At 35.1% G+C, this 21,680-nt stretch overlaps 1 protein-coding gene across 2 annotated transcripts in view; it reads right to left on the bottom strand.

Annotated features, from left to right (window-relative positions):
- Positions 1-926: 926 nt before the first annotated feature.
- The window catches only part of Hace1 (HECT domain and ankyrin repeat containing E3 ubiquitin protein ligase 1), a 58,425-nt gene continuing 37,671 nt past the window's right edge, over positions 927-21,680 (bottom strand). Inside the window, exons 16-24 of one of the 2 annotated variants that reach the window (XM_090338371.1) lie at positions 21,497-21,594; positions 21,237-21,324; positions 15,633-15,782; positions 14,984-15,180; positions 8,998-9,129; positions 5,388-5,486; positions 5,039-5,109; positions 2,135-2,248; positions 927-1,683 (exon numbers count right to left, since the gene is read on the bottom strand). In XM_090338371.1, the coding sequence (XP_090194497.1) occupies positions 1,581-1,683; positions 2,135-2,248; positions 5,039-5,109; positions 5,388-5,486; positions 8,998-9,129; positions 14,984-15,180; positions 15,633-15,782; positions 21,237-21,324; positions 21,497-21,594 (1,052 nt within the window). In that variant the 3' untranslated portion in view covers positions 927-1,580. The remainder of the gene's footprint in view (positions 1,684-2,134; positions 2,249-5,038; positions 5,110-5,387; positions 5,487-8,997; positions 9,130-14,983; positions 15,181-15,632; positions 15,783-21,236; positions 21,325-21,496; positions 21,595-21,680) is intronic. The other variant, XM_090338372.1, reaches the window with a different exon arrangement.

The raw sequence follows: 21,680 nt of genomic DNA, 5'->3' as shown, positions 1-21,680 counted from the left end.
ATCTGACCTGTAACCAATACAATTGTTTCTGTACATCTTTTCCATTTTCTGTCCATAAATATGTTTTCACAGATGGCAAATAAGAGTTCTCAGAACCTGTCACAGTTCCCAGAATGGTCAAATTCTGGAATCACAAAAACCAATTAATATCTACAAAACTACAGATTTATTGTAAATTTGTCATTCACCAAGGTAATGGGCTCTTCTTTAATTTCAAAAATCAGAATTTTACAATAGTATTAGTTTCAGTTATTCTAAATAAAGAATTCCAATCTGTTTTAGAGCTGACTATAGTTTTGAAAGTATTCCTACTTTCTCATGCAATCTGTTGAAAGATATTTTAATATTTTAAAAAGTAACGTAACAGGACCCAAAATGATATGTTAAACATTTTTATATCTTTTGGTCTTGTTTTGCAATTTTCAATGTAAATGTTTCAAATGTCACTGGACAAACATACACACATGTTCACATGAGAAAAACTGTATAGGTCATTCTATAAATAAAGCCACTGAATGTTCTACTTTTTGTTTCCAGAAACAAGGTTCTAATAGTGCTTCCATTAGCACTTCTATATATATGGACATTCACACCTTCTGTGACATGAACACTGTAATTACTTACGTTGCAGCTGCTTAAGTATGTTTCCCCTGTCATATCATCCAAAACTTCAAACTCTCAAAATTGTGTATTAGGCAGGTATCACTTGAATATAACATTTTAAGCACAAAAAACTGATTCAAGAACTGAAACATTATATACTTAAATTATAGTAAGCATATCAGATTACTATTTCTAATGAGTCATCACAGCTCAGATAAATGTAATGAAATGTGGTTAAAAAAAAAACAATAAAAAGCACTGCGTTTTAATTTTACTTTCATTATAAACTAAAATAACGTAGAAGACAAATTTGAGACCACAGTATATACATATGAAAATTGACCACTGATACAGATAATTCATATAATAGAGTAGGCTTTAATATATAAATTCCATGTCATTTCATAAGCTATTAGTTATATCAGTCTGAATTTTACATTATATAACAAAATACTAAAAAGCTAAAAAAATCCTTACAATATAGATATGTGGGAAAATACATATTTGTGACTTTATATACAATCTAAATCAATCATTCTAGACAATAGTTTTCCAAAATATAAATGGTACTTTACATGCAGTAGAACATTATTCGCCAGATGTCCCCATATAATTTAATACATAGGAAAATAAAGCAAAAAATACTCTTTTAATAAGACCATTACATAGCAGAGGTGGAATGTGGAAACAAATTCTGCCTTAATGCAACCTTAATACGATTACCGAAAGATGAAAAGATAGTTTTACTTTCAATTAGCATTTTACAAAATCTACTGTGATTTTTGTATTTTCTAACTGTATCAGAAACAGAAAAATTAAAAGAGAAGACAGAGAAATAAAAACCTGGTCTTTTATAAATTTGAAACATCAGCCCTACCTACAGTTGCATTTAGGCTGCATTTCTGTTGACAGTTTCCTAAATTACTTCTGCCACTCTGAATTGCGCATCACTAGTCAGATGAGTTTTCCAGACTTCATTATGCCATTGTGTAACCATAGCTGCCACAATGTAATGCGACAAGAAGTCTGTCCTTGAGTATTTCTTTACTTGGGTATTCAGGTAACTTGAGCATGTTGATACTTTAAAAGAAAAATAGACCACCATTAAGCAAAAAAAAAAAAATGTATGAAATTTCCATTGTTTTACCTAGCAGCGAAAATGCTACTCATAATTAACATGACTCTCAAATTTGCATTCAAATAGGAAAACCTTAAAGTAGTACTGAAAAATAAGAAAAAAAACTGCTGCATTGCAGTTTCTTTCAGAATGCAAATATAGGAAGAAAATAAGTTCCTTCCATCTTCCAATAAGTAACAGTGTAACTCAATGATACTTAAGACAATTTATTCACTGACACAATCCTATTCAATTATATTTTACATAGTTAAGGTTTTTCCTAAGTATTTTCACTATCAAAAAAAAGAGGAAAATATATCTGTGTAATTCTAGAGTGATCACAGTTGAGGTTACACAGTAACTTAATCTTTTAAAATTCACAAAAAAATAATTTACTTCAATAAATTAACTTACCATGTGCTTGAAGTTGGTAAAAGATTTTGGGTATATGGCACAGCCGCAATGGTAAAGTTTTGCAATCCACTTCCACCCATGATATTAGCAAATCCACCATGCGGAACCCTGGAACTAACAATTGGTATTATAAATGGAAATCATAAAATGAAAGATGTTTGACAGATGTATTTCAACTTCTAAGTTAGGGGGAAGTGTATTTAATTGTTGGCAATGACAAGATGACATTTTTGAAACTGCAAAACTCCTAACTCACTCTTATACAATGCTTTGTGGCCACTGGGCAAGCTACCATGGGAAACCTCCCCATTTCTATCAACCAAGTATACTATACTTTCAGCTGGCTAAAGCACATATTTTACTATTACACTGAGTAAGATATATTTGCTTTCATGTGTTTCCCTAGAAAATAGGAACTCCTAAACATGGCATATTTACATCTGAATCCTGGAATTGGCAAAAATGCCTAGCATTTAGTAGGCATTAAATATTCAAAAATAAATGAATGTTTGATTATTAAGCAACAAAGGCTCTTACAAGTTGTAATCCAATGGTTTCCTTCTTTATTCTGTTCTGTTGTCAGCAGTGAAAAAGCTAGAAAATTCTTTAAATTTCTTTCTAGTCAGAATATAAAAAATGATTTTTAAATGTCATCTAATCTAGGGCATACTAAATCCACTAGCACAACAATGTTCATTGCAGCACTATTCACCATAGCAAAGATATCGAACCAACCTAGATGTTCCTCAGTTGATGAATGGATCAACAAGTTGTGGTATTTGTACACAATGGAATTCTATGCTGCTGTCAGAAAAAACGACATCGACCCATTTGTTAGGAAATGGAAAGACTTAGAAAAGATCATATTAAGTGAAGTAAGCCAGACTCAAAGGAACTTAGGCTCAATGGTTTCCCTCATTTGTCATAATCAGTAGAAACCTTGTGCTCTACTAGCAGAGATCTGCAATAGAGCAAAACGTTGATACATAAGGCCATATAGTATGAAGCTAATTGAAAGGACCTCCAGGATATTGAAACAAAAGCCATATAACGAATGATTATTGTCCTTAATGTACTATATTATCTCTCATCTCCTTTGCTGTCCCTTGGGTATCTCATATTGTTACAGTATCCCACTCTGTTATCTGATATATTGAATTTATTTGTATTTGGTTATTTGAAATTTGATAGGGAAGGGGGGAAAACCAAGACGAGGGGAGGGAGGGTAATGGGGACCAAGATATGTGAAAGGGTATCAATGTATGTGAATTAATGCACCTTCTGTCTGGCAAATATCATGTAACCCTTTTATTAATTACAATAAAAAATATTTAAAAAAATAAATAAATGTCATCTAACATAATGAAACCACAAGATTAAAATTCAATGCAAAATACAACACTAAAAATTTTAGAGCACACAGCTATAGAGGATGTTATTATAACTTTTCTTTTTTGTGCCCATACTAGGACTTGAACTAAAGGCGAGGGCACTGTCCCTTAGCTTTTGTATTAAAGGATGACATTCAACCACTAAAGCCATACTTGTACTTCCAGCATTTTGTGTGCTAACTGAAAGCAAGAGTCTCATTAATCGGAGACACATATGATGGACTTTCCTGCCTAGGCTGGCTTCAAACTGCAAATCCTCAGATCTCAGCCTAGGTACTGTCCCTGAGCTTTTGTGCTCAAGGTTAGCACTCTACCACTTGATCCACAGCTCTAACTTCTAGCTTTTTGGGGGGCAGTTAATTGGAAGTAATAGTCTCATGACTTTCCTGCACAAGCTGGCTTTGAACCACAATCCTCAGATCTCCTAAACAGCTAGCATGAACCACTAGCACATGCCTGGTCACATCTTGATTTCAAGTTTAATACAATAATAAGCAAATAGTAAATATAGTATTGGCATAAAGATAGGCAGGCAGAAAATTTAACATAATAGAGGACCCAGAAATTATTTTCTAATGGATGAATAACAAAATTATTTTAAAATAATTCTTCCAGAGGAATAGAATTCTACTGTGCATCTGAGTATTTTTCTTAATCCATTTATCAGGTGTAAGGCTTCTGGACTGTTTCCATTACTTGGCTATCATGAATAATACAGCAATGTACATGTTATGCAGTTATCATTTTTCTATCCTGATTTGAAATGTTTTGTATAAATTCCCAGAGTTGTATCACAGGATCAAATGTCAGTTATATTTTTAGTTTTTTGACAAATTTTCATACTTTCTTCTACAGTGGTAAGACTAACTTACATTCTCATCAACAACATAATAGTATTTTTTTTCTGCATCCTCAACAGTGTTTGTTGTTCCTTTCTTGATGATATTCATTCTGAGATAAAAATTTCAATGTTGAGTGGCACTGTGGCTCAAGTGGTAGGGCACTAGCCTTGAGCTGAAGAGCTCCAGGCAACAACCAAGCCCAGACTTCAAGCCCCACAACTGACAAAAAAAATAAAATGAAATAAAATCCCAATGTTGCTTTGAAACACATTTTCTTTGTAGGCCACAAATCTTAACATTTCAAAGGTTTTAAAGAATTGAACAAAATTGATGTGTATGCATGTTTGTATATGTATGCTATCCAGGGAAAACTGAGTATCTACTATTAAACCAAGCTAGCAATGTACAAACTTTGGCTACTTTCATTCACCTAATATAAAAATGAAAACATTACAGAATTATCTGATATACTGATAGCACTGGTAGGATTTTCTTAATATTATACACTTGATAAGCACTATGTTTTCATTTTTAATACCTAAGTAAATTAAACTTGGAATATGAAAAAAGAAGAAACAAAACTTTATAGCAATAACTCTTCATTTTCAATATTTTCCCTACCATTGGTAATTAAAAACATTAAATTCTTTATTCTAATCAACATTTCTTACCTGCCAGTAACAAACTGCAAAAGCAGAACTCTTTCCTCTTGAGTAATGTCTTCTACAACTTCCCAGAACCACTAATAACAACAACAAAAAACTTAGCTCCTATTTCAAAGTGAACATAGATTTATTAAAACCAGAGAAATATGCAATATTCATAAAGCATATTTATTCTTTGAAACTCATTTATCAAAAATGATTTCACACAAAGCTTTCATATGCAATATTCCCACAAGAAGAATTTAGGGCAAAACTTACTTTGTTAATTAATGTAGGATTTCATCCAATAATGCTGAAAAGCTTACAAAATTAAATGGCAAACTTAACTTCATTCTAAGCTCTGGAGAAATTTTACCTGAATAACTGGATCTTCTCTTTCATAGCCACTTGTGTATTCTGTATTTTTTATCCAATCACTCACATCAATTTCTGGCATGCCAGAAAGCAATAGCTCCTTTGGGGAAGAAGAAAATATTTCATTAATCTCTGTTGCAAAAAGTTATTACATTTAAATAGTAAATTTGCCTTCATTAGAAACTAATCCCATATCAAACTGATTTATTTCTGTGACAGTTGCCACATGTCATCAATAACAAGCACTTCATGAGTGAAATATCCTTGGTACAGATAACTTCAAATACTGCAAGATGTGGAGATGTCCATTGATTCAACTTGATTAAAACATAAAAAGATAGCAGTTTGTACACTATATATAAATATATGAAACATCAGTTTATACGATGTTTATATGAACATAACCTTTGTGTTTATTTTCTGATTACTTGCTAATATGTCCAATTCTATTAGGAGACTCTGTTCTTAACATGAGAACAAAGGCCTGAAGGAAAAAAATGTGATATTGTTACTGTATCCCACTTTGTTACCTGGTATATTATGTAGATGTTTACCTGTTTATTCGATATAGGAGTGAAAAAATGGGGGGGATGGAAATGGTGATAAAAACATATGAAGGGATATCAATATGTGAGAAGTAATGCATCCTCTATCTGGCAAATATAACTGTAACCCCTTTGTACATTGAAATAAAAATAAATAAATAAAACAAAGAAAAAAACGTATGAACAAAATAAAAGTTCATGAAGAAATTCTTATTGCTAAGGAAAAAAGAGGTTTTTTTTCAAAAAAAATATTCGCCTCTTAGGAATTCTACTCTGAAATAATTCAGACCCATTCATTCATTCCTTCCTTCCTTCATTCATTCATTTATTTATTTATTTACTTATTTATTTTGCCAGTCCTCAGGTTTGAACTCAGAGCCTGGGGACTGTCCTTGGGCTTTTTCTTCAAGGCTAGAACTCTGCCACTTGAGCCACAGCAACACTTCTGGCTTTTCTATGTATGTCATACCAAGGACTCAAACCCAGGGCTTTGTGCATGCTAGGCAAGCACTCTACCAATAGGCCAAACTCCCTGCCCCTATTCCAGATCTTTTAAAGTCAGCTTTCTCTATGTGATTTAAAAAAAAATGTTTTCTAATGACTTTGGGGTTGTTTTTATTTTTCCATCAAGACCTTATACTTGCTAGGCAACCAATCTATCATTTGAGCTTCATTCCCAACCCTCTTCTGACTTCCTAGGAAAATCATCAAACACATACATTAAAAATTAGAATCATGTAACTAAAGACAAAATTATGAAAAGTAAAGTATTTCCTATTATATTTTCCAAGAGGGGAAAAAGACATATAAAGAACTTGTCCATATCTCTAATAAATCACTTCATGTCTCAGTTGAATATGCTCACATTCACATAGTGCACGGGGCCGACTGTCTATACTTACACAGCCAGACAGCATGGTTTCCAATAAGGACATAGATACAATGTGGTTCAAAGTCCTGTCTCCTGTAAGAACTACTATCAATATATACCTGAGCAGCATAGAGTATGCTCCGAACAAAATTAATGCAAGACAATTCTAAGAATTGTTAGAAGTTCTGAGATCTCTTCAGTGAGTCTTCATTGTTCATCCTTTTGCAGATTATATGTGTGAAATATATTTTCCCCATATACTTAGTCCAAACAATACAAGCATATATGAGAATAGAGTTGTCTTCTATTTAGCCAGATATTACAAATTTACTAATATATTATTGCTACTTTTCTCAGGAATTCTATTCTGTTCATGAAACAAAACACCTTTCATTTTTAATGCTATTTAGGTTAAAATGCAATTACTGTGTTATAGTAATTAAATATTTGACATTTCTGATTTAACATCAAAAACAGTAAATTAAATATCCACATTATCTTGTCTTATTCAGACTTGCTGTGTGTGTGTGTGTGTGTGTGTTTTAGTCTTCTTAGTCAATTTACTGTATAAATATGTTCTAACTCAGTCTCCTTGACCACTCCCAAATATATTTTCCATCTTCCTCTTACACTGCAGACTGGCTCTGTGTGTGTGTGTGTGTGTGTGTGTGTGTGTGTGTGTTTTAGTCTTCTTAGTCAATTTACTGTATAAATATGTTCTAACTCAGTCTCCTTGACCACTCCCAAATATATTTTCCATCTTCCTCTTACACTGCAGACTGGCTCTCTTGTTTGCTGACTATATATACTGAGTATGGTCTGTGGGAAACACAGAGTCTGAAACTGACCATAGTATTTGCTTCATATCACATCTTTGTAGTAGTCCTGTCTCCTAAACTATATCTACTACACCAAAACGCCCTTTGTGAAAGTTTACAGTCTCAGAAACTCTTCATAGTAATTCTTCTATTTCTTCAGTACTAACAGAACAAAGGTATTCATTGTTGTCAATGTGTGGCTACCTCACCAATACTCCTTAATTCCTTATAAATATCTCTATAATAATCCCTTTGTGAATGTTTTCTTAGTTGCACCTACTGGAAAAATTCTGTTTTCTGACAGGACCATAATAGAGATCTACAAAAAGGGACAAAGAATCAGTATTTAGATACTTCTTACCATTCATAAGTTTAATACTTTTTCCCTTCTAGGATGAAGATAACCTTTGATAATATTAAATATTTTCATTGTGAACAATTATAAATAAAATAATTGAGAGACTTTATTCTCTCAAGAAACTTGAAGTACTTCACAAACACCATATTATGAATTCTATATTTTTACAAAAATAATTTTTACATAATCTAAAAATCTGAAAGTATGACACTGGACAGTGTCATTGTACTTTATTATTTTTTCATATATTTTTATTGTAATTAATAGAAGGGTTACATAATATTTGCCAGATAGATGGTGCATTAATTCCTATACATTGATACCCTTTCACATGTCTTGGTCCCCATTTCCCTCCCCTCCCACCCCCACCCCTCATCTTGTTTTCCCCCCTTCCCTATCCAATTTCAAATAACCAAATACAAATATATCCGATATATCAGGTAACAAAGTGAGATACTGTAACAATATGAGATAACTAAGGGACAGCAAAAGAGATGAGAGATAACAGTACATTAATAACAACAATCATTGATTATATGGCTTATGTTTCTATATCTTAGAGATCCTTTCATTTAGCGTCCTACTATATGGCCTTTTGTATCAAGGTTTTGCTATATTGCAAATCTCTGCTAGGAGAGCCCAAGATTTCTACTGATCATGATAAATGAGGGAAACCATTGAGCCTAAATTCCTTTGAGTCTGGCTTACTTCACTTAATATAATCTTTTCTAAGTCTTTCCATTTCCTAACAAATGGGGCAATGTCATTCTTTCTGACAGCAGCATAGAATTCCATTGTGCACAAATACCACATCTTGTTGATCCCCTCATCAACTGAGGAACATCTAGGTTGGTTCCGTATCTTTGCTATGGTAAATAGTGCTGCAATGAACATTGTTGTGCTGGTGGATTTAGTATGTGTACTTTATTATATTCAATGTAGTAATCCAAAATCATTTTGTAATTAAATCAACTTCAATTGTGTGCTCTTATGTAACAACAAAATTCATTTATCCTTACCAATTCATACTCATCAAAAAGTTGTATGAGAGAAGGTGGAATGAACATATGAAAGCCCTGTAGAAAAGCATTAATCTGAGGCTGAATGGCTCTGGTCATTCGAAGTTCAGTAACAAGCTGCACATACTCTGCCTATTTAAAAAAAAGAGATAACTTCTTTATTTTTCACATACTTAAAATATATTGAAAACAATTATTTCTCAATTAAGAGGTAAAAATTTAAAGAATAATTTGGCACTAATCACACATTTCAGAAAACTATTATACCACAACTCAATAAGCCATTAGGCCAAAATCTTACTAACCAATCATTCATGACTTTGATACCTTCTTATGAGTAGATGATAGCAAATCTAACTGTAAAAGAAATACTCTTGCCAGGCACCAGTGGCTCACACCTAAAACCTTAGCTACTCAGGAGGCTCAAATCTGAGGATCACAGTTCAAAGCCAGTCCAGGCACGAAAGTCTATGAGACTCTTATCTCCAAGTAACTACAAGAAAACCAGAAGTGGCACTATGGCTCAAGTGGTAGAGTCCTAGCCTTGAGCTGAAAAACTCAAGGACAAAGCCCAGGCCCAGAGTTCAAGGCCCACTACCACCAAAAAAAAAAAAACCTCTCAAACTGACTTTTCTTCCACCTAGAACACTACTCCAAACCATTATCTCTCAACTACATTATTGTAACATTTAATCTCTGGTTCCATTTATCTCCACACCACAACCACAGAGGCTCTAACTAATGTAGATATATAATTTAAGATTACATAATTTTAATGTTCAAAATTCTACATTAATTTCCCAAGACACATGAATAAAAAGCAAGCACCTTTCTTTGTGTGTGTGTGTGTGTACGTGCATAAGCACACAATTGCCATTTCCTTGGCTTTCAGCTATTTTCCTAACACCAGCTGATTCAGGCATCTGTGTTTCTATACTTCCACGTCTTTTTTTTTTTTTTCTAGTCCTAGGGCTTGAACTCAGGGCCTGAGCTTTATCCTCAAGGCCAGCACTCTACCACTTGAACCACTGCACCACTTCCAGCTTTTCTATGCATGTGATACCAAGAAATCAAACCCAAGTCTTTGTGCATGCTAGGCAAGCACTACCACTAGGCCAAACTCAGCCCACTTCCACGTCTTTCTAACTACAATGCATCATTAGAATGTAATTTCTCTGCAGACAGACTTTGGTGTAACCCCAGCTCCCAAAAAAAGTAGCAGCTACTTTTGAAGTTTTCAGTAAATAGATAATAAAGTAAATGAATACATTCATCAAATTCACTAACATTTTTTGTCTGTGTGCATGTGCATCATAAGAGACTGAACTCAAGACATTGGTGCTGTCCCTGAGTAACTTGGATTAAATCTGGGTTAAGGCAACCTATTTTCACAATTGTGCCTTAAAATAATTTTCTTTTTTTCTTTCTTTCTTTTTATTTATTTATTTATGCCAGTCTTGGGGCTCGAACTCAGGCCTGGGCATGTCTCTGCACCTCTTTTGCTCAAAGCCAGTACTCTACCACTTGAGCACTACTTCCAGCTTTTTCTTTTTATGTGGTACTAAGGAATAGAATCCAGGGTACTTCATGCATACTAGGCAAGCACACTACCACTAAGCTACATTCCCAGCTCTAACATAATTTTCATCATAGAATATGTGTCATTTAAAATCTGGCTGGTCACAGCCGGGTGCTGGTGACTTATGCCTCCAGCTACTCAGGAGGCTGAGATATGAGGATCATGGTTTAAAGCCAGCCCAAGTAGGACAAGTCCATGAGGCTCTTATCTCCAACCTACCAACAGAAAACCAGAAGTGGCCACTGTGGCTCAATATGGTAGAGTGCTAGCCTTGAGCAAAAGAACTAAAGAGCAAAGCCCAGGCTCTGAGTTCAAGCATCATGATCAATTATTTTTTTTTAAATTATCTGGTCATAAAAGTGAATTCTGACATAGACTAAAATGAATTATACACATACATACATATAATTGTGCATATACACAAAATACAAATTAAAATGAGTACACAGGTAAGAATTAATGTATATGTATATACAAAATTAAATTACATTCCTGCATATACAGTACAATACAGTGCAAAGAAGCACTCAAGTCAGTTCACATTATCATCAGTTGTTTCTTTGTCCTTTAATTTGAAAACGAAAACATGAAAAAGCAAATTGTGGGGCTGGGAGTTTGGCATAGTGCTAAGAGTGCTTGCCTATTATGCATGAAAACCCGGGTTTGATTCCCCAGTATCAAATACATAGAAAAAGCCAGAAGTGGTGCTGTGGCTCAAGTAGTAGAACTCTAGCCTAGAGGAAGCCTAAGGACAGAGCTCAGGCCCTGAGTCCAGGCCCCAATACTGGCAGAAAAAGAGAGAGAGAGGGAGAGAGGGAGAGAGGAAGAGAGGGAGGGAGGGAGGGAGAGAGGGAGGAGAAAGAGAGAAAGGGGAAAGGGAGGGAGGGAAATAAAGAAAAGCAAATTGTGCTCAAGAAGCCAAGTAAAAATTAATATACTTAATTTCAATAATAAGTGAAAATTTTAGATTTATTGGAAGTCTGAATGACTTTATTGGAAATTGGATGGCATTATAGGAGAAATGAATGAAATAAATCAAGCATCCACAGTACTGAACTCTGTACATCCTGAGCATTCAGTTTTTCCTTAGCAGCAGTCTACTTAAAATCAGGCATCTGGAGATGAAATCTCTATTTCCAATGACTGACTTTGTTCCAAGGTATATTAGTTAGCCTCCACAATACTTTAACAAAATAAAGTTGAGATAATCAACTTTAAAGAGAAAACAGTTATCTTGGCTCATGGTTTTTGGTTTCGGTTCATGGTGAGTAGGTCCTGCTACTTCTGTGCTGTGGAGAGGCAGCTCATCATGGTAGGATATGTGGGAGAGTAAGATTCACCTAATGAGGTAAGGGACTCATCAAGAGATAGGTCTGGGCTTCTAATATCCCTGTCAAGGGCATGATCTGAATTACTACAATTACCAACTTCTCAAAGTTCCTATCACCTCTCAAGTTGAAGTAGGCCTTTAATACTTGGACCTTTGAGGATGTTCCTATTTTAAACTATTATCACAAGGAAACTATAGCACAATGTGCTTTTTTTAAAATCAAACTATCAATCATTGTAACTCAGTTTGTGACGTTAAAAATAAGGGTACACTGAAAAATTATCAGATGTTTCATCATAAAAGTCATGACTTTTCCTTTATCTACTTATTCCTATAAAAGAAACTTAAGCTTGCAGTGGTGAATACAGTCCCTTAGCTTTTTTACTCAAGGCTGGTATCTACCACTTACTTTGTAGTCCCAGTTCCGTCTTTTTTTTTTTTTTGATAGATAATTGGAGAAAAGTATTTATGGACTTTCCTTCTCAAGCTGGCTGTGAACTGCAGTCTTTAGAGCTCAGCTTCCTGAGCAGCTGAGATTACAGATGTGAACCCTCAGGACCCAGGTCGGCATATTCTTATTTATAATCATTCATTATTTGTTCTCAGTCTTGTTTAGATTTTAATAAAATACCAAAATGCAAAATAATTCATGAGTATACTGAGATACTTATATTTAAAAGTCTAGATAAAACTCAAAGAGAATTGCTAAGAGATAGAACTATGTATCACAGAACTATTTATGGCCTTTATACTTTGTTGTATTAAATATACCTGAGAGGTGTGACACATCTATTCTCCAGATCTATAATTCACAGATAGGAATTATATCTATAGTGTTCCTTTAAAAACAACCACTTGCTTAACAAAGATTCTGTGACTTCATTATGTTCATGAGGGGTAGGCCTGCAGTGTAAAGCAAATGTATTGCACCGTAGACAATCTAACAGATTCCCAAAATTATTCCGTGTGTGTGTGTGTGTGTGTGTGTGTGTGCGCGCGTGTGTGTGCATGTGGGTGCACTTGAGGGTGTAAAAGAAAGAGGGAGAAGGAGAAGGGGGAGAGAGAGGGAGGGAGAAGGAGAAGGGAGAGAGGGGGGGAGGGAGAAGGAGGGAGGGAGAAGCAGAGAGGGAGAAGGAGAGAGGGGGAGGGAGGGAGGGAGAGGGAGAGGGGGAGGGAGGGAGGGAGAGGGAGGGGGGGAGGGAGGGAGGGAGAGGGAGGGAGAGGGAGGGAGAGGGAGAGAGAGGGAGAGAGAGACAGACAGACAGACGGACGGACAGACAGACAGACAGACAGACAGACAGAAAGATAGTTCTAGTCTTGAACTCAGATCCTGGGCAGTGTCCCTGAGCTTCTTTTGATGAAAACTAACACTCTACCACTTGAGATACAGCCTCCATTTCCAGGTTCATGGACTTTACTACCTAAAATAGCTTTAAACCTCAATCTTCAAATCTCATTTTCCTAAGTAGCTAGGATTATAGGAATAAGCAATAGGCATCCCACTTAAAAGTATTTCATTCAATGACAAACTTATAGTTAAAATTAATCATTTTAGTGCTTTAATCTGTAGCTTAACATGACTTAAGTCTATTTCAAATCAAGTAAGTACTTCCTTGACATGACTAATTTTGTATTAGGAAAGTTGGGTTTAACACTATCTTTTGCCCATAACTCTTTGGGCTTCAGTACCTTAGTGAAAAAAATCAGAATATACACCAAAAAAAAATTCTAAGCATCTTATTTTATTTCCCATAAATGAACTTCATCTTTTTTGTAAGTATATGTTTCAGAAAGTAAAATTAGATAGTTTAACATAGACTTTCAGGTGTGAGGTTAGAATGTATTTTTATAAAATTTTATACAGTAAAAACTAGCTTTTGTATTTTTTTATTTTATAAAATCTTAATAATTCTGATTATCTCCATGTTTTGAATAGAAAACTAAGACTCACTGAGATGTTAAGTAACCAAGAGCCTGTAATCCTAGCTACTCAGGAGCCTGAGATCTGAGTATCCCAGGCACTAAAAAGTCTGTGAGACTCTTATCCAATTAACAACTAGAAAACTGGAAGTAGCACTGTGGCTCAAGGGGTAGGGCGGCAGCCTTGAGCTGAAGAGCTCAAAGACAATGCTCAGGCCAAGTAAAGTCCCATGACCGACAACAACAACAACAAAAAAGATGTAACCAGCTCCAGGACCTAATAATAATAATAATAATAATAATAATAATAATAATAGTAATAATAATATGTGTAAGATACAATAAGAGACTTAGAAAACAAGTTAAAAACTTTAAAAAATTATAAGCAAGAAATGAGATATACTGAGATCAAATGCTGAACTAATGCTTTGTGCTAATGGTTGGTTATCCTAACTACTCAGGAGGGAGAAATTTGAAGACTGAGGTTCAAAGCCAGCCTGAGCGGGAAAATTCATTTCAGTCCTATCTCTAATACCAAAAACCCTGAAGTGGAGCTGTGGTTCAAATGGTAGAGTGTCAGCTGTGAGATGAAAAAAAGAAAAGAAAAAACTCAAGGTATAGCCAGGTGCCAGTAGGCTCACATCTGTAATCTTAGCTACTCAGAGGCTGAGATCTGAGCATTACAGTTCAAAGCCAGCTGGAGTGATAAAGTCTGTGAGGCTTATCTACAATTAACTACCAAAAAGCCAGGATCAGAGATGCCAGAAATGGAGCTATGGCTCAAAAAAAGGACAGCCCAACCAGCACATACACACGCACGCATGCACATGCACACGTGCGCGTGCACAGACGCACACATACACACACACTGAACTAGTTAACTAGTTATAATTGCATAGTATTCTAAACTTTTATTTATAATCAACTTTCACATGCCCAATTCATACAATTTACGCTGTAGTTTTCTATATCTCAGCATAGCTACCTCAATATTGAAATAATCCTTTCCAGTTCAAAGTTTGATATTTGTCAGTTTTAATCTATTCAAAAATGATAAAGTTTTGCTAGCAAGTAAGTACCAGAATAATTTAGAATAACTGGCAAACTCAAAGGGCTAAAATGCAATCAGAGACTGAAGTAAAAGTAGGAATACTCACTTTGTTATTTTGTGTCACAAGAATATTTCCACCCCCAGGTTTCAAAGGCACCTCTTCCATTGCTCCAAACACATCAGTCTCAACAGAAAAGGTTAGCTCTAGCCCCAAATCACTAATATCATTATCTAAAATCCACTGCAAATTTTTGGCATATTCTGGATCAATGGATGCCACATCTTGGTAATTTACAGGAATACCTAAAAAATGAAAGAAAAAAAAAACTAGCAGTTTACAGTCTTATGCTCTGCCTTTATCTGTTTAGTGGTAAAATACTGCCCTCTACAGACTTTCAGAAAAACTGCAAAATATAATCCAATTCAGAGCATATTTTAAATAAATACTAGTTACTAAATTTGGAAGTCTGTTAAATTAAGCCTATGTCCTTCTATATCTTTACAATGTAATCTTTCCCTGAAATAGCTACCCAATAAGTGGCTATAAACTTCAGAACTGTCAATTTTCTTAAGCATACTCATACACACACACTAAAAAAATTTTCTCTTTTAAAAGTAGATTATTTCTCTCAATCTTATGAAAGAGCAATTATCTCACTCAAAACACAAATGCTTATCTCCTTTGTTTTCTCTAAAAGCTTATAGGAAAAACAACGTAAGCAAATGACTACATAGAAATAATAATATAATCATACCAAGAATGTGCTTGTAGAATGATCGCGTAAAGTAAATATTGACCAACTGCCTATGGTTCAAAGCTAGTCCCAAAATCTGTCCAGCAAACCGGAAATAATTCAAGTGATCAGGATTAACATAGGAGTTGCTATTAGGTTGAAAAGTTGTTCCTATTGAAATAAATACAAAATTATTTACTCTTGAAAATCCAAATGCAGAAGAAAGATAATTTCCATGCAGGTAATTTACATATAACTTCAGCAACACTAGGTTTACGTAAGTTTCCATAGGAATATTCTTTATGGCATATATAAAGATAGTACACGTACAGAAGAAAAACACTAATTCATTCACACTAAATCTATTTGTACAGAGAAAATTTTAGCATACTTTTAACCTCAAGTAGTTGGAAGAAAATCAAGATAGATGCCAGAAAAATAGAGATAGCACACACACAGGCACACACACATGTGCACACATGCACGTGTGCACACATGCACGTGTGCGCACATGCACGCATGCACGCACGCACACACACACACACACACCTAGATTATATGACAAAAACTAAAAAACTACTATTAGACTATAAACTAGGGCAAACATCTCTCCATCTATATACTCCAAGTTCAGTGGGTGTTTACTAATCTTGGTTTCTTAAGGAATAGAACAACCATGAGGATTTGGTCTGCATGTTGGGGTCTAAACTGAATGTCTCACACCTGCTAGGCTGGTATGTGCTTGTGTGTGCGTGCATGTGTGTTTGTGTGTGTGTGTGTGTGTGTGTGTGTGTGTGTGTGTGTGTGTGTTTTGTTGGGATCTAAACTGAGAGCTTCACACCTGCTAGGCTGGCATGTATGAGTAGTTTGTTGGGGTATAAATTGAAAGTCTCACATCTACTAGGCTGGCACTCTACAATTTGTGCCATGCCTCTTTGGGCTGATTATTTCTCATTGATTCTGACTTCCTGTCTAGCCGTGCCTGAGCTGCAATCCACCTAATTTTAAGCTTCCCCTCATTCACTGCTGAGATTATAGGCACTTGCCACTATATTCAGCTTCTCTCTGTGGGGATGGATTCTCACAGACTTTTCTGCCTGAGCTAGCCTCCCAGACTCAGACTCCCACATAGCTTGGGATGTCAGGTATATATAACTGGACACAGCTAAAGGTTCTACCCAAGGTGGTCTTCACCCACAATCCTCCTATTCTCAGACTCCCAAGAAGCTAGGATTATAGACATGAACCACCAGCAGCCCTTCGGAATAATCTGTTTTTAAAGAATAAAACTGACCACTGAACTTGATGCTTATCAACACTGATCAGAAGACTAGACATAATGGCTATGCCTACCTATGCAGAGGCTGCAATACAGATGATCACAGTTTTAAGCTAAGCTGGGAAAAAAGGAATAAAGACCTTATCTGAATAAAATTACTGAATGAACAGCTACTGCTTAATAGAAACAGAGTTTCACTTATGCAGAGGAAAGTGTTCTGGATCTAAGAGAATGGTGATGATGCAAAACACAATATACTTAGTACTACCAAATGGTACCCTTTCAAATGGCTAAAATTATGCATTTTGTTACATATGTAATCACAAAGTCACAAATAATAGTACAATGATAAAAACCAAAAACACAAACTCCCCTCAATTTTAATTATTCTTCCCTATTTTCTCAGTTGATGGTCATGAACTTGGATTCAAAATTCACTAAGTTAACAACTTTAGGTTATACACTACTATTAAAAACACAAGGCAAATATAATGAGTGATTATTGTCCTTAATATACTATGTTATCTCTCATCTCTTTTACTGGTAATCTCATATTGTTACAGTATCTCACTTTGTTACCTGATATATTGGATATATTTGTATTTGGTTATTTGAAATTGGATAGGGAAGAGGGGAAAACAACATGAGGGGTGGAGGTGGGGGCGAGGGAAATGGGGATCAAGACATGAGAAAGGGTATCAATGTAAGAATTAATACACCTCCTATCTGGCAAATATAATGTAATCCTTCTATTAATTACAATAAAAAATATATGAAAAAAACACAAGGCAAAAAAAGAAAAGGTTAAATCTAATGAAACAACATCAAAAGAAAGAAAACAGTAGAAAGGTATTAGGAACTGCTCTAATTATTTGAAATACATATTCTGAAAATAGTTCACTTTGTGTTATTATTGGTCTTTGATCTGTCAGTGCTAACACTAGATTAAATGACTTATGTACTTAGACAAATAATAAATTTCAAGTTGATGGATTCTTTTTTTTTTTTTTTGCCAGTCCTGGGCTTCAGCTCAGGGCCTGAGCACTGCCCTTGGACTTTCTCAAGGTTAGAGCTCTACCACTTGAGCCTCAGCACCACTTCTGGCTTTTTTCTATATATGTGGTACCGAGGAATCGAACCCGGGTCTTCGTGCACGCTAGGCAAGCACTTTAACCACTAGGCCAAACTCCCGGCCCCAAGTTGATGGATTCTTAAGTAACTTATATGAAGCTTATAGATTCTAAAAAAATACAACATTCTAAGAATAACCACAATACTTTTTATTAATGAATAAGCATAACTTTTCGATTATTCTACTTTCCTCCTCTAGTTTTATGTATAATACTTTACTGTCTAATTTCTTTCTGAGAAATGTAGGTTCCTAAAAATAAAGAGAAATTTGGGGTCAGGGCATGGCCTAGTGGTAGAGTGCTAGCCTACCATACACAAAGCCCTGGTTTCAATTCCTTGGTACCACACACACAGAAAAAAGCTGGAAATGGTGCTGTGGCTCAAGTGGTAGAGTGCTAACATTGAGAAAGCTCACCCTGGACTGGTTAGAAAAAAAAGAAAATTAAAAAATAATAACAAAAGTTTTCCTAAAGAAGGAATATAGTTTTAACATGAAGACTGGTTAAGACAGAATATAAAGCCTCGGCCAACTTTTAAAATATAGCGGTCTCCCTCACATCTTCATTCTTTTGTTATTAGTTATTTAATTACAACTAAAAATGGCCCATGTGGCAGGGAACTAGCCTAGCAAGCACATGGGCCTAAAGTGCAATACTCATTACTGGAAAAAGAAAAAAACCAAAAGTGGTTTCCTAAGCCTAATAGCACAAGCAGAGGCAGGAGAATATGAAGTTCAAGGCAGGCCTGGGCTACAAGGATAGATAGTTGGATGGATAGACAGACAGACAGACAGACAGACAGATAAATGGTTTACTAAGATTGCAAGACTTTGCAGGAAACAGTGAAAAAAATTAAGAATTTCCATTATATAAGAATATACTAATTTTCAAAAAAAATAATGTCTTCTAATACATACCTCAAGCTTTCTATGTTCCAGGCACTGACCTAAGCATTTTATATAACTAACTGAATTGTTGTGGGGGGACGGGACAGAGGAAAGAGAGGAGCCTTCTCTTCCCCTCCCCTACCCCTCACTGGTCCCAGATCTTCAACTTAAGAGTCTGGAAGATGTCCCTGAGCTCTTTTTGCTCAAGGCTAGTGCTGTACCATTTGAGCCACAGATCAATTTCTGGATTTTTGTTTTGGCAGTTAATTGGAGATAAGTCTCATGAACTTTCTTGCCTGGTCTGAGATCCTACAATCTCAGCCTCTTGAGTTGCTAGGATTATAGGAGTGATGAATTCTTAATATATTATGCAAGATAGGTTATCGTCAATCAATTATTTATTTATTCATTCATCCATCCATCCATCCATTTATTGGTGACAGTACTGAGCTAGATCTCAGGATCTTGCGATCTCATTTGGCTTTTTTGCACAAGGTTGGCACTCTATCACAGCCTACATCTCCACTCTGGCTTTCTATAGCTAAAGGTAACCACCAGATTTACCTTCTTTGGGTTGGCTCAGATCTCAGCCTCCTGAGTAGCTCCTGAGTAGGCATAAGCCACTAGCACCTGGTAATTGTCACCATTTTTAAATGAAAATTTTAAGTGAAACTTGTTTGTACAACTACCAAAAAAAAAAAAAGAAAGAGGGGAGGGGAGGAAAGAGAAGATATACAAATCTTAAAAGTATAAGGCCCACCCCACAAGATGAAAAATAAGTTTCCTGGACCAACATCACACTGAATCGTGTAACTACAAGCATCAAACTCTTAATTACTATACTGAACTACTTCTCTAGAATAAGCATCCTAATTTTATTATAAAATAAGGTTTTCTCAACTATTGAGTCTATCTTTAAGGACTTATTACACATGTGGATGTCTGCAGCTTCTTAGCTTCTACTGCACTCATCCTTGCTTGCTTCTCCTAAAGTAATCCTTCTTATTAAATAGATATTTTCTACTAGTTTAGCTGGAAGCGATCAGAAGGCATAAATAATAAGGTTCTCTTTCCTTCCTAAGTACTGTGAAGACCAGGGAAAGAAAAGGTTTTCAGGAAAAACAAACAACTATACAAAGCATTGGAAAACTGACTTCCTAAATTCACTTCAAATATTAAGTCTTCAAAGTCTGAGAGATTTTGAAACCTCACAAAAAGGAGATAGTAAAAGTTTACTATCTCATTGTCTGCTTTGTTTACAAGAGCAGCTTATAAGTCTACAAGCTACAAAGCCAATTGTACAAAGACAACTGTTTACCTATGTTCTACAATTTAGTAGGAGTATTTTGCTTGCTAGATCCTAATTTCTTAAGACTGAAACAAAGCCAGTATGCATAACTAATTAAATCTTTTTTTTTTTTTTTTTTGCCAGTCCTGGGCTTTCTCAAGGCCAGAGCTCTACCTCTTGAGCCTCAGCACCACTTCCAGCTTTTTTTTTCTATGTATGTGGTATCGAGGAATCGAACCCGGGTCTTCATGCATGCTAGGCAAGCACTTTAACCACTAGGCCAAACTCCCGGCCCCACTAATTAAATCTTAATATCACAATTTCTGGACTGGTTGTCATGATAAATAAATTGTCATATTTGGCATTTGTAAATATTTATTTTTCCAAAGAAAGATTTTGGTGTTTTTGTTTGTTTGTTCTTTGTTTAGTATGGATTTTATTAGCCCTTTTGTTAAGTTACCAAGGTGACTTGGACTCTAGTACAGGGAGGAACTTGCACAAACAGACAGAACTGAAGTTTGTAACACTACTGGGATGGGCTGGTAGTTGTGCTGAACTTCTGGCCTCTGGGAGAGTTACTTTGGTCTGTCCAGAGCTCCACTTTTCCATGCATAAAATCATAGGCTTAGATCAGATAGCCTTCAGAATATGTTCTGTTTCTATGGGTTTTATTTTTTTAATAGTTTGTAAAGTCCATTTACTAACAATACTTTTGTAGAAAAAAATTTTAATTAAAAATAGTTGAACTGAATAAATTTTGAAGGAATAAAAAGAACTTTTTCAACCTCATACTAGATCTTGAGAAGAAAATAAAACCAATTGTTTAGAAGAAGGAATGCTATAAAGTTCCACTTAAGAATTCTACCACTCCCTAACCATATGAATATACACAAAAACTCCTGAGTTTTAGTTTTCTCTTCTATGATGAGAGCACATATGTAGCTCACAAGAATACTCTGGGAAGAAAAGATAAAAATGTATTGAAGTAGTTTCAAAAGTATGTCAAATCACAGAAAAAGTCTAGACCACAACATAACTTACCATCTGCTGACTGGGTAAACAATGCATAATCGGGATTGACTATCTCATTAGACAGAATATCAAACCACTCACGCACAACACCTTGACCCTGAGTTCAAGAAAATAAAATTTAGCATCAACAGAAATATATTATATGGGAAATATTTTTCTAAGTAATAAAGCTAAAATTTTATTGAATCTTTGCTTAACAAGTAAATATTAAACTTTATCCAAGTCTATTTTTTAGATACAGTAATTGCTATCACTTATCTTATACCCACCATGCCTTCTTCTCCATGGAACCGTACAGCAATCCCCTGCTTTAGCTTTGCACAGTTTGCTTTTGACACAACTTCACAGCTACTCCTAAAAATAGAATCTAAATATGTAGCACTGGTTAATTTTGCAAATTAGAATTTATAATAACAAGTACTTTGTGCCTCACATATTTATTATTCTCTTGGT

This window comes from Megascapheus bottae, chromosome 8, assembly GCF_031878675.1.
Source record: "Megascapheus bottae isolate mThoBot1 chromosome 8, mThoBot2.hap1, whole genome shotgun sequence".
NCBI classification, from domain to species: Eukaryota; Metazoa; Chordata; class Mammalia; order Rodentia; family Geomyidae; genus Megascapheus; species Megascapheus bottae.
Note: the sequence above shows the minus strand (reverse complement) of the source record. Positions and strands in the feature narration are given on the sequence as shown.